At 29.4% G+C, this 13,886-nt stretch overlaps 2 protein-coding genes across 25 annotated transcripts in view; both read left to right on the forward strand.

Moving 5' to 3' along the window:
• Positions 1-13,886, forward strand: part of LOC134715564 (leucine zipper putative tumor suppressor 2 homolog) — a 456,927-nt gene that overhangs the window by 194,678 nt on the left and 248,363 nt on the right. The window lies entirely within an intron of this gene.
• The window catches only part of LOC134715563 (gamma-adducin-like), a 50,601-nt gene that overhangs the window by 33,158 nt on the left and 3,557 nt on the right, over positions 1-13,886 (forward strand). For 4 of the 21 annotated variants that reach the window (XM_063577807.1, XM_063577810.1, XM_063577813.1 and 1 more), the window contains 12 exons: positions 647-779; positions 1,103-1,222; positions 1,986-2,078; positions 3,275-3,289; positions 5,834-6,029; positions 6,624-6,752; positions 7,902-8,021; positions 8,852-8,923; positions 10,750-10,815; positions 11,210-11,269; positions 11,573-11,632; positions 12,620-12,732. In XM_063577807.1, coding sequence (XP_063433877.1) covers positions 647-779; positions 1,103-1,222; positions 1,986-2,078; positions 3,275-3,289; positions 5,834-6,029; positions 6,624-6,752; positions 7,902-8,021; positions 8,852-8,923; positions 10,750-10,815; positions 11,210-11,269; positions 11,573-11,632; positions 12,620-12,732 — 1,177 coding nt within the window. Of the gene's footprint in view, positions 1-646; positions 780-1,102; positions 1,223-1,985; positions 2,079-2,672; positions 2,686-3,274; positions 3,290-5,831; positions 6,030-6,623; positions 6,753-7,901; positions 8,022-8,851; positions 8,924-10,749; positions 10,816-11,209; positions 11,270-11,572; positions 11,633-12,619; positions 12,733-13,886 lie in introns of all 21 variants that reach the window. The other 17 variants (XM_063577809.1, XM_063577814.1, XM_063577816.1 and 14 more) reach the window with 17 other exon arrangements.

The following is a 13,886-nucleotide window of genomic DNA, read 5'->3' on the forward strand; positions in this document are numbered from 1 at the left end:
GGTAACTCATTGGACAACATGACCCCGATTGCCTCATCTCTATTATACTTAACAAATTTGAGTGAACACGAACTTCTCTCTAGTGATCGGACTTAAAGTTTAATGTAAAAAAACAGTCCCTTCCCGGAAGTCGCCGTTTTGTTTGACCATGCGACAAGAGATAAATTAATAATCGCAGACCCGAACTCGTACTTTTTTTTTTTTTTTTTGAGGATTTCGTAACAGTCGGCGGAAAAAATAAAAATAAAAGTAGGAAGCACTACTTTTATTTTTATTCTGAAATCGGACAATGTGGAGTCGGCGGATCTCGTTAAACAGATAATAAAAAAAGTCTGGCCTTATCTGGACTACAATTGTTTGCACCTGTCATAAGTCAGAAATCTGATGTTCAGTAGTTGTCGTTTGTTGATGTGGTTCTTAAGTGTTTCTATTTTCTTGTTTTTCATATAGATGAGATTGGTTTTCCTGTTGTGGCCCTTTATAGCTCGCTGTTCGAAGTGAGCCAAGGATTCATGTTGAATACCATACTTTGACCTATAATGGTTTACTTTTATAAATTGTGATTTGGATGGAAAGTTGTTTTATTGGCACTCATACCACATGTTCTTATATCTATTTATTCATTTTCTTAATGAATTTATTTCAGATCACCTTTGAAATTAGCTAAAGACAGACAGAAGCAGAACTACAAAGCAGGCTGGTTGGTTAATTCTCCAAACAATTATGTGAGGCAAGAATTAGAAGAATCTGGAACACAGAACCCTAAGAAATATTCAAAGGTATGGAATATATGATTGGGCCTTACCAGATATATAAACAACTATAGGGCACTATATGAGTAGAAGCTGGTTTTGTTTTTCAACATTTAAATTGTTTTCTAATCAAACTTTACCTTCACTGTGATGAACAGGAAATAAGGACAGAAGTGTTTTGGATATTATTTTACTGACATTCTTTTTTGAAACATGGTTAAGTCCAGTTTGTAACTTCTCTGGACCTTTTCTCTCTCTCGATGAAATCCAATTTAATCCCATAAAACCTGTGTGGTATGCATTTCCTTATATTAGTATACATATTTTAATAAAGAATACATTTGTTTTAGTGGATACCAGAAGAAGACGGATCACCAAATAGAAAGAGTACACAAATTAAGATTGAAAATCCTAATCAGTTTGCACCACAGGGAGCTAACCCAAAGGAGTTCAAACTTAAACAGAAAGAGGTAAGGGAGATAATGTGAACCAGAAACCCAAAAAGATGAAGTATACATATATCAAATGCTTAATACAATCAATGTACATGTACATTTAGAACAGAGATAAAAATGAATGGTTGAATGTATCAACTGGTAACTGAATAATAATGTATTAGATGTCCAAGTGTTAATTTACCACTGAAATTATTTCAATGATTGAACTCGCTTTAATTTGTTATTTTTTCCACCATTTACCTTTGAAAAAAATATTAAAAAAAGAGAAATAAAAGTTAAGTTGAAGCCTGTAAACTAGAAAGTTTTAAACTGAATATATAATACAGTTTGAACCTGTAGTTACATTTCAACACATGTGTGGTCCAGAACAACCAAAAGAGAAAAAAAATTGTAGAGATATAACAAGTGCACATTATATCTGCTCCAACCAAAATAAAAATTGTAAAATAAAGAATTGCTACGTTTGAAAAAGTGTAAATACAAAAATCAATGATAAATCTAGTGTGCCTTGAGTGGAAATTGATAATTTAACAGTAGCTCATTGATAACAGTAAAAATTGATATTTCTTACAGAAATTAGATATTCAGAAATCTTGAGTTTTTACACTGAAAAAGAAAAATATTCATTAAGATGCTATCAGTATATACTGAAGATACCTAGCTCTTTTTTTCTCCAAACAAAATATTGGTAAAATAGATGTTATAACTATATCATGAAAAAGCTTTCACTACTCAGATTTTGTTATGCAGAAAAAATATATTATTTTAATTTTAGATCAGAAAAGATTATTATGAAGAAAGGATAAGTGCAGGACCTCAGTCTAAGATTTTAGAAGGCATTACTTGGGAGGAGGCGAAAAAATTACAGGTAAGGTGTATAATCCATGTGTGTGTGGTTTCATCAGAAGCTTTACTACTGACCTACATTCCATTGACTCCATACATGTAGTGCAGCTTGTTTATAACAACTGTTACTTCGTTTTGTGTTGTTAGAGTTGAAATCATTTAGAAATCATTTTCATCATCGCATAATCTCATTTTTGAATTGCTTACTTGTAAATGGAATTATATTTAGCTGGGCAGGTGAAAGATTTTAAAGTAAAATGACAGATTTACATTTTGTTATTGTTTTACATTTAAAATTAAATACAGGAAATACATATAATGATTGTGATTTATTGTAGTATGGGAGTATGAAATAATAAAATAAAACTCTTCTTATGTAGTGACTATTATAAATCTGAATTACCGCATAGATATTTCCAGTTATAATTCTGTATTTGTAAAAAAAGAGATAATACCAAAGATAAACACTTACAATATTTCTATATCAAAATTTTCTAATTGTTGTTAAAAAATGATATCTACTTGTGATTCAAGACGGCTGAGTACTCCCATACTACTTAGATAAATTATTTTGTGAATCTGTAAAATTTTCATATTGTGACTTATCTTATTCTAGACAGATGAACCTAAGTTAAGTATTTACAAAAGAACGTCTCTAATTTTCATTTATTTCCATTTTAGTGAATTGATGTGTTTTCACCAATTTATACTTTAATTGCATTTCATCGATCATTCCATTAAATTCAAATTCATTGAGTTTGTTTGAAGTGTTGTGGAATGTAATGTTGTGAGTCACCTATGATGTGTAGTTGACCTAAATAAAATAAAACATTTGGTCTGAATGGTCTTACTTTTATTTTGAAACACTAAAGATTCTATCGTTATGCAGAAAGACTTTGTAAAAACATAATTAAATTGTCTCAGTTTTTAATGCCAAATTGTGATAAAAACTTATAAATTTTTATTTAAGGTTACCTGAAGCCAATTATTTTACAAAAATATTTGAATAGTTTGATTAAATATTTATATTTAAAATGTGATAACTTTTAAATTAAATGATATTAGAACAATGTCATGTTAAATTTCAAGGATAAACTGAAGGAAAAGAAAAAGACATGATAAACCAGTGAAACAAATATTAAGTTAAATAAAATAATACCATTCAGACCAAATGATTGTTGTTGTTGATTTGTGAATGATTTAATTTTCTTGCCACAGGCCGAAGGAAAGCTTGTAAGTGTGGTTAATTTTATAGTTATCTCCCCTTCTTTAGCTAGTATACATAATATTACAGGGTGAAAATAGTTACTTACCTTATCTATTTGAAAAAAGTGTGATTTGTATTAATTTATAATGTAAAAAACATTTTTGTTTCTCTTACCAATTTTCATGGTTCAGAAATATTTTGAATATTGTACCGAAATATTTTCATAGTCATATTTTTGCTATAAAAAGAAAAAAGATGTATTTGTTGCATGAAATGTTAGCAATAATGACATCAAAAGAAGCCTTTTCCAATGAAAACATTAAAATTGAAATATATGGTACCTGTTAAAAATTTAATTTGCTTTTTGTTGACATTAATTATTTTCATGGTACAGTAACTTTTTTTGCCCTTTAGTATAAAAAATCTAACCCTGGCATGAACCTCACTTTAAATAAATATGCTTTTGATAATACATGAATATACAATAAAAATATATAAATATCTATGTATGTATATAAGACTTTATTCTATTATTTTACGTAAAATTTATTTAACTCCAAGGTTTGAATAGAATATATGATTTCTTCCATTCAACAAAAAATAATGCACATATTGTTCAAAGGGGGTAAAATTTGAAATAAAAAGGAGGGGGAATATTGTGCTTTCTGGACTGGAACAACTTCTCATTGCATATTTGTGTTAACATACCTTTACTTCTATGGTGGACTTGAATTGAATGCTGTTTATGTTATGGTGGCCAGCTTGTGAAATTACCTGATTATTGTGAATTCATTTATTTTTCGTTGGTACCAATTTTCGTGAATTGAGGAATACTTGTCTTTTCATGGATATTTGATTTCATGGTTTCGCCAAAGCCTACATTCAAATCTACAGAAAATTTGTGCTTCATCAAAGCCAGTACCCATGAAATATATGAAAAATTGGCATCCAATGAATAATAATAAATTCACAGTATAAACAAAAGAAAAAGTCGCGATATTGACTGATAACTTATTCCAATAAAAACTACACAATGCTTGATTGGAAAGTTGCTTCATTTCTGAATTTTTATGCACATAGGCATGGTTGCATGTTAATTAATTTTGAAAGTATAAAAAAGTATATATTAATTATGATCATACTATGAAAGAAAAGATAAATCTCTGTGCAAGTATGATGGAATTAAATGTTACAGAAATTTTATTGCATTTTTGATGGACAATATTTTACATGTAAATGTTGTGAATTGTTTTGTAGATGGTCATGTGTGTTTGCATTCTGCTTTATGTGATGATTGTCACTGAAACTGTAAATGAAAGTTTATGCATATCTGAATATCTACATTTTTTTTAATTTGATTAGCTGAAACAAATACACAGGGAAGATACTCAAAAAAATATTTGCGGTTGTATTTGTATTTAAAAAGGCTTTTGCATTCAATTATTTAAAAAAAAGAAGACTTAATTTGTTTCATAAGTATACCACATCTACAGTATGCAATGACTGTCTGCATTGAAATTTAGGATTCTGTATTTCAGTTCATCAAAGATTTATTAATGATGAGATGAAGAGCAATTTTCCCCCTAAAAAAATTATCTAAACTGAAAAAAATATTTACCATAAATTGAGCCTATTAACAGTTTCAATGTGATTGACCCAAATGAGAAGAATGACTTTAAAATTGGTTTCCATGCAGACTGTATAAAATGACACAATTACATATTTATTACTTAGTTGTCATATTTCACATATTTAACATCTCATTTTATAAATCATATTTTATTCAACATTTAACATTTCATCACATGAATTCATTAATATCATATATGTAATATTTATCATTTAAAAATAACATTTTCGTTTATAATTTTACTATCCATAAATGTACATTTGTTTTAATTTAAATCAGTTGTTTCACATTTTAATATGAAAAGTAATCATTGTAAAGCATCAATCATATAATACATTTAACTACAGCTGTACAGGTGAAATGATGGATTGATATATATGTCCAGAGATTTACTAACATTCATTGACACATTTGTGGATGGACTTCAAGAAAGAATAGATTCCTCGGATATCAAATTTTAAGATACTGCAGTCATACATTTTCTGTAGCATTTTTTTTTTTGCAAAGTCAATTGTAGGGGAAGAAATATTTAAAAACAAATATTAAATCCTTTGCTACTGTAACACCCCTTGGATAAATGGTATTTACTTTTTACCCCCTCTCTCTTATTTCTCTTCTTCAATCACCTGTGTCTTCTTGTATAGACCGTTGTTCAATGCTTCTTCATTTACCTTTTTGTTGAATATAACTTTTTAATGTATATTTTTGGCTTTGGTGGGCTAACTTTCAACTCAAAAACAGATTCATATTGCAACTGTTAAAAATCATATTTAACAAAGATGATATTACCTGTCAGAGTGTAGAACTACATTTAGTAATTTCAGAATTTTCTATTCTTATAGACACCTGCAAGAGCAAACTCTAAAAAGGAAATGGGTAGACTCTGATTAAACTGCAAATTAAAAGTGTTTTTATTAATTGATGATATATTGAATTACAGGACGGAGATTTGAGTATGGTAGGGGATAATGTTATAGTATATGGTGCTGCATCTAAAGGCATCATCCAGAGAGACCAACAACACAATGTACAGGTGTATAAGACACAGTATGCTGCCAACCCCTTCGACAGTATCAATGAGGAGGAGATAGAAAAGTACAAGATAGAGGTGGAGAATAGAGGCAAAGGAGAACCAGGTTTGTTGTTTTGGGGTTTAAAGACGAAATATTAGTAGTTGATAAGGAAGAAGATGTGGTATGGTTGGCAATGAGACAACAAATGACAGGACAGGGTGTTAACAACTATATGTCTTCAATAACGAGCAAAAATCATACCCATCAGTAAGCTAATAAAGGCATGGACATGACAAAATAAAAAAGAAATATTCAAAAAGAAAAACCAACAGTTTGAGTTATTCTACAAATGATAAACAAAAATGGATTTGGCGGACTAAACCTAAATACAGGCACCTGGCTTGACACGGGCATATAAAGAAAGTGTGGGTCTTTCGCAAAACAGTCACCCATTGCAAAGCGTATTTGTTCTTCAGGCAAATAAGTCTTGAATACGGTTAATGCATTTTGTCAAAATTTTCAACACAAGGTGTAAATGTTAGAAAAGATGGAAAAAAACACCAAGTTTGTTGTAATATTCAGATAAAAATTATCTTTTTTTTAACAGTGCCAAAAAAAGCTTTACACTCTAAAACCACTTTTATTATGAGGATGTACTCATTTAAGTTTGAACACTGACCTATTTACTAAATTGCCTATATTTGACTTTGACTTTAGCAGTAACAGAAGATTTGTCACCAGGACCTGATGGTAAATTGATATCTACCATGGAGCGTATGCACATCATACAACAACAACAAGTAGAACCAGAAACTAAACCAGAAGTAGAGAAACCAAAACAAGAAGGTAATTTATACCTGTGATATATACCTGTTGTTGTATTATTACCTTACCTTGTAAGAGATTGTTCCTCTTCAAACAAACACAGTAATGACCTTATGTTACTTTGGTTTCATCTTACCAAGATTTGTAAGCCTGTGTGCATGTACAAACTGGTGACAAGTTGCCAAACGATATTTTATTTGACAACTAGGATTTTTTTTTATGAAAGAAGAGTTGTATCCATTGAAATCTGGGTTGTCTGCTGGTATAATACTGGACACTTAAAACTGTTCTGGATTAAAATGCTTTTAAATACACTTTCTTAGTATAGGAAAGCTCAAAAGTTTTGCTTTGTTTTTTTTCTCTTCAAAACGTCTTTTGAATTTGCATGTAAGTGTTCATTCAATGTCGGTACTGAAACATTTTAATGTCATGATACAGATATAATGACTAAATGAATATGGACAAAATAGAAATTGCTGTTTGTTTGGATAGGGAAAACTTACACATGTTTTGATGTTGTTTAAATGTTTCTTGTTAGTATAGATCATTTGAAAATAAGTTTCTGCAGTCTTAGTAAACATAAGTATATTTTGGGAGAGGTTCTTTATTAAAAACATTTCTATTAATAATATAGTGCTGCTGATTAATAAGCTTTTACCTTCAATTAATTCTCAAGAGGAAAAAGAGTTTAAGAATTCATTTTCCAAACTGCTTTTCAATTAACAAATAAATTGTACTGTATATTTGTGTTAGTTTGACTTCTTCAAGATACTTTTCTGTGAAATTATCAAGAAAAGGAAGACTGTGTTTTCATTATCAGAGGTTTCCCTCTTTTATAATTTTAACCTTTGACCAAAATGACAAAGTTGTTTATTTCATCATACCTCCTTTTATACACACCAAAAAATAAATGATCATTTTGAAATGATTCCTGCAAATTGAATTTGTTTACACTTCTTATTTCTGTTTGTTAGTCTGAAATTAGATATGAATAACACCTGTTTTTATGCAAAAAAATATAACACAATTTCTGAAAAAACAACTAAAAAATTATGACAGTCAAACTTAGTTCTTGTATGTTCATGACACAAGGGTATCATGGAGAAGTATTTAGTTGTGTACATTTGTATGTGCATGTTTTATTTTCATTGTTACTGCATGTTTGTATAGTTCCTGTAGAAACCAAACGTCAGTCATCTAACACCTCTCGTAGTGAAGAAACCACCATTGACGATGTGTTTCAATCTAACTACCCTCCTGTTTCACCTACGTCACCTACAGAAAACAAAGGTAGGTTCACGTATTTTGTACAGGTATTCCACCAATATAAGTTTTCTTTGAGAACACATGTGGTCAAATTACATTTCCTTTTTTTTTTTAAACGAAATGAGATATATTTGAAATGATCAATTATTTGTTATAATAGGATTTCTTTTTGTTGCTAGTAGTACACAATCTATGTTTTATAATAAATTGAATTTATTATTTTTCCTTGGCTGTAGACGCTTTAGACATGCTTTAGATGTGATAGACATAAAAATCTACTTCTGTCAGTTGGAAGATTTCACCTCAAACTTTTTTATGTGGAAGATATTGATTTAAATGTGTTCCACATGAATTATAAGTGCATTTTACATACGTGTGTTGATGAGTCCAGTAACTTTAAAGAATGAAATAGCTGATGGTGAATCAAGGCTTAAGAAATTTGTTAGGACTTTCTGATTTTTTTTAAAAAAAAACCTTTACATATCTGAGACAAGATATCAGTGATTGAAATTAAAGCAGGGACAAGAAATTCAAATTGATTATAGTAATTATAAAGATGCAGTTTTGTTTTGACTAATTGTGACAAAGTTCATTATTTAGCACTACTGTAAAGACCCTCCCACAGCTGATCCATTTCATTTTTCCAATAAAATATCAATCTATGATAGCTGATTACACTTTGTCAGCAGAAATAGGCAGGATTCAACTGACATGAATCAGGATTTTTTATGTGTCGAGCTTCATTGCATGCATTTTCTAGTTTTTCTTTTATTCTTTCTTTAATTTCAGGCTTTGGTTATGAATATGTAATAGATTTGCTTTTTTTTTTAACATTTCATTTTGCATTTTCTTAGTTATGTCTCGGAAAAAGAGACCTCAATCTAAAGAGACAAACATAGATGATATATTTGATGATAAGTATAATGGTGTGTATTGTTGTTAAAACATGTTATCACTCATCAGCCAGATCAGTAATATTATTTTGTACAACCAAGAAATTCACATGATTTTTTTAAATTTGAAAAAAAAATTATGATAAATATATCAAAAGCTCATTTTGAACTGATTTTTACACATGATAGATTTTTTTGGTAATTTAAGTGTTTCAAAAAGATTTCTGATAAATTCTTTTATGATTTTTATTTGTTTTGAAATCATCTAATCTTGTACATAATTTTCCCAAATTTATTAAGGAATTCAAGCAAGACCCTCTCTTAGAATTAAGCAGAAAGTTTCATATATATTAAATTTTGCTGTTATAAAATTATGAATTATAAATGTTAAAAAAGAAGAAAAAATTACCAAAGTTTGTAATATGGTAGTAAATTGATTAAATGTAGGTTTTTTTCTCTCTATCAAATAGAGTTTTAAGGAATTTTATCACAAGACATGTATAAACTCAAGTTCAAGGTATATCTATAAAAGACTTATAAGTGGTTATATTATTTGTATTCTTTGACATTTAGTCAGGAGTAAATATTTCAAATTATAACATTTTCTATATATTTTATAATAGCTTCCTAAAAATTCTAATGCTTTAGACAATATATTCTGTAAAAGCAAACACATTCAGAAATACAGACATAACCACATAGACAAATAGAAAATTTGATAATGAAACAATATTAATAAGCAGATCTGGTATGATTGCCAATGAGACTACTGTCCACTGGAGACCAAATGGCATAGAAGTTGGCTAGTATATGTCATTGTTTGGCTTTCATCCTTTAACTTTTCTCATTATCATAGACTTTCCAGGTAGGTAATGAGGAGATTGTAAAAATAAAGTCAGTAAAAAAGCCTTCTGTTAACAATGCATTTGTGATTCTGACTGATCTTGAAACCCCAGATAATTAATCTAAATGCAAAAATTAAAAATGCCTGAAGTATTGAAATTAATTAGGATTGCTGATTTTCAAAGTTGCATGATTACTGATCTGGCTTAGTCATCATGGTGTGAAGGTTGTCCACACGGTATTGGTGTTATTAACAAGCAGTGTTAATGTGTAGTGTTAACAGAAATGAGTAGAGAGTTAACAGAATTAAGGAGCGTTGGTTTAGGTTAGCACAGACACAGATTTAGTAATTAGTTTGTAGAATTGCACTGTTTAATACGAATTTGTGTTACATGTACAATTCATTGATAATCAGTTTACGGCAAGAAGTTGTTCTCCTAAGTGTTCCGTTGTTTATGGAATGATTAATGTTAAAATCCTGCATGATGATTCCTAGAAGTGAAAAAAGGTGATTTGTTAAAATTATAATTACACACATACCTGAAAAAATCTGCTTCAAAATTACCACAATTGATAAAAATACTATTTGCAAAGATCAAAACATGATATGAAGTAATTTTGGATCATCTGTAGGTGTCAGGATTCATGATTAAACAGTATATCTATCTACTAGTGATATAATTATTTTAATGGGTACCTTTTTTTTTAAGGTGGGAACATTGAACTTTCTTCGATACTAATTCATGGTGTTTTTTTTTAATAATTTAATGTGAGATATAAAAAAAACATGTAAAGAAATGAGAGGCCTCAATTGTTTGCAAGTAAATGTTATACAGCTAGCTATAGTCTCAATCCAAGTTTAATGCTGCTAGTATAATTGACTATTTGGAATCAAGGAGTTTCAATTGCAAATGAACTTATTAAAAAAATCATTCACTGCTCTGATTTTGTGTTTTTTTGTGTACTCAGTATTTTAAGCTTTTTTTATTTATGTTTTTTTCTTTCCTAAATCTCAGAATTAGTCAGTTCATCGAAGGAAACATTGATAGATGATGTGTATATAGAATCTCAAAAATACATAGGTAAAAGTTGTAATTAGTAATGGTGACAACATCTTAGGCAAGGATAGAAATTCTTTGTTTTATAGATCTGCGAAGTTTTGTAATGCATGATATACATGTTTTTCCATGTATGTGAAAAGTTACAGAGCAACTCTTTAGTGGGGAGGGTAGCGGTCAATTTAACTTTAATGAATTAGAAAGTTCTTCATACTGTAAAACAAAGAATTAGATTGTAAAGTTTTTGTTTGGATTTGCACACTGGTGTTTTAGATTGCAGTTTATAACTCACAAAATAAAATCACTTAATAAATATCTAGTGAATGCAGTATAGTTACATTGCCAGATCATATTTGTATTTTAAACAAACAAAGGTATAAATAAATGTTATAAAATAAAGGTTTTGTGAAATTTTCAGAGAAGCCACCAGCAATTCGGAGGAGTTCTTCAAATAGAGACCCCCCACGTAGTCCTGCATGTAAGCAATCCATCCAAATTTAAACTTTCTTTTCAAAATAATCTTATACTAAAAATTGATCTTGAAATATTATTGCAGTACAAATAAAGATGACTGGTGATAGTCAAATGAATATCAAATAGTTATTGAAAAGTATAAGTGAATTTCATATAAAATAATTGACGAAAAATTAACTGAAAATGTAATGATAAAAGTAAAAAAAATCCAATTACTAATTTTTTGAAAGGATTTATAAAAAAACATGATTGATACACACACTATTTCAATTGTAATTTTTATAGCATTAAATATTTAAATTGTTAGTAATACAAGAATTAAAAGAGAAGAGTTTTGAGAGATCCAAATCGGAACGATATGGGCGTGGTAAGATACACACATTAGTCATGTTAGTGGTAGAGGGACACCTATACCCCAGATTTTACTCCTAGCTTACCACACTATGTGGTTCAGCATCATTTAATATATATACTAATTAATCTGTTATACCTTTTATAGCTTATACTTTTTTTTTTCAGGGATTAAAAATTATTTATATAATGGTTGCTAGTTACTAAATAGTGTTTATTTTTACAATAAGATATTCAAAAAGATGTTCTTTTAAAGTGCTGAATGTCCCAAGAATAAAAGCAACAAGTTTTTGTATTTGAATCCACAGTTCGTATGCCGTTTTCTATTTTACATAACTATCTGATTTATATAAATAGTTTAAACTTTCGTAAGTGTCCTGAAGTTCAAGCAGCAACATGCTCTTTTGGAATTTATTGTTTTCTTTTCTGATTACCGGTAAAACTCAGCTTATCTTTCCTGCTGTTCTTCTACACTATTATGTACAGCTATATGTTTTCAGATTTTTTGTTTCAGAGGCTTGGTGAAACCAGTTACTGGGATTTTTTTCCCCTGAAAAAATATTATTCTTAACTTCTGCTTTACTAATTGATTTATGATAAATGTATTATATTTATATTGATATTTTTTAAAACTTTTTGTAAAATAGCTTGAACTTTTAAATATACTAAGATGTATTTACATAATATGTAAAATGAAAATGGTAAACTTTTCTTTATGATACTGTTGTAATCATCATATTTTAGATATGATCCAGATATTATTAAGGCATGTTACTTTAGCATTTTCATTGTAAGAAATCATTTGAACATAAAAAAAGTAGAATTCAAGATTTGAAATTTAAATTTGAATGCTTCTAGAAAGTTGCCTTTTTAGGGGTCTAAAAATGTTTTGATGCATGGAATAACACTTTGTTTAATAAACAGATACATAAACCTGTAACAGTCTTTTGTTTCAGTGAATAAGATTTTGTTCCTTTGAATAATTTGTTTAATTTTGTTTTAGATCGTGTTCTAAATGGAGATGAGAAGCCATCTTCCCCAGCCAAGTCTGATACCCTCAAATCAACAGACAGTGCCAGTGGTGGTGATACTCTAGAAGACAGGAGTAGTAAAGAGGTATGTTAACCTACAATCTTCAAAAATTAAAGATCTTCAAATTGCATATTGATTGAAGTTTTCAAATATCAAAATGACAGGTCTACATGTACATAATGTTTGATTTTCCTTTATTAGCCTTTGTTAAATTTGCACTTTTCAAAAAATTTTGCAGAATTTATCTTTGTTTCAAATAAAGAAGACTTGGCATGAGTAAATTTTTATACTGTCCAGCACTATAGAAAAAAAATGTCACATAACATTTCATTGCATATTAGAAAATAACCATCACTGGAAGTTAAACAATCAACTTTTCATTTCTTTTTTACCTGTGTACAAGCTTAAGTAACAATGTAACCTTAAGTTTCCAAAATATTCTATAGATAGATATAGAAAGATGTGGTATGAATGCCAATGAGACAACTCTCCATCCAAATAACAATATATAAAAGTAAACCATTATAGGTCAAGCTACAGGCTTCAACACGGAGCCTTGGCTCACACTGAACAGCAAGCTATAAAGGGCCCCAAAAAATTACTATTGTAAAACCATTCAAACAGGAAAACCACAAATAAAAAAATAATGGTGCTTTGAAATACCCAAGATATATGTTTATGACCCAGAAATGTTTTACTGCAATGAAAGGTAGGATTAATTACCTACAAATGTTAAATTCAGGGGAATACTTTTTATGCCCCATTTATGGGCATTATGTTTTCTGGTCTGTGCGTCCTTCTTTTCATTCGTACGTTTGTCCTGCTTCAGGTTAAACTTTTTGGTCAAGGTAGTGTATAATGAAATTGAAGTCCAATCAACTTGAAACTTAGTACACATGTTCCCTATGATATGGTCTTTCTAATTTTAATGCCAAATTAGAGTTTTTACCCCATTTTCACGGTCCACTGAACATGATAGTGTACCTATCTTCATTTGCAAGCGGATGTGACGTACAATGATTTTTGATGGTATTAAAATACATTGTATTAGGCCTATTAGTACCTGACCAAATTGTCTGACATACTGATTGTTTCGAAAAGTGAAAATCTATTGTTAAAGACCAATTTTAGGGATACAGATTTTGCACAGTGCAATAAAATCTCAGTACAGTCCCTGGCTATATTTTGAATTGTTGACTACCTGTGAGTTGAACAACAAAATCTAGTTAGGTGAACAT

This window comes from Mytilus trossulus, chromosome 4 (genome assembly GCF_036588685.1).
Source record: "Mytilus trossulus isolate FHL-02 chromosome 4, PNRI_Mtr1.1.1.hap1, whole genome shotgun sequence".
In the NCBI taxonomy this organism is placed as follows: Eukaryota; Metazoa; Mollusca; class Bivalvia; order Mytilida; family Mytilidae; genus Mytilus; species Mytilus trossulus.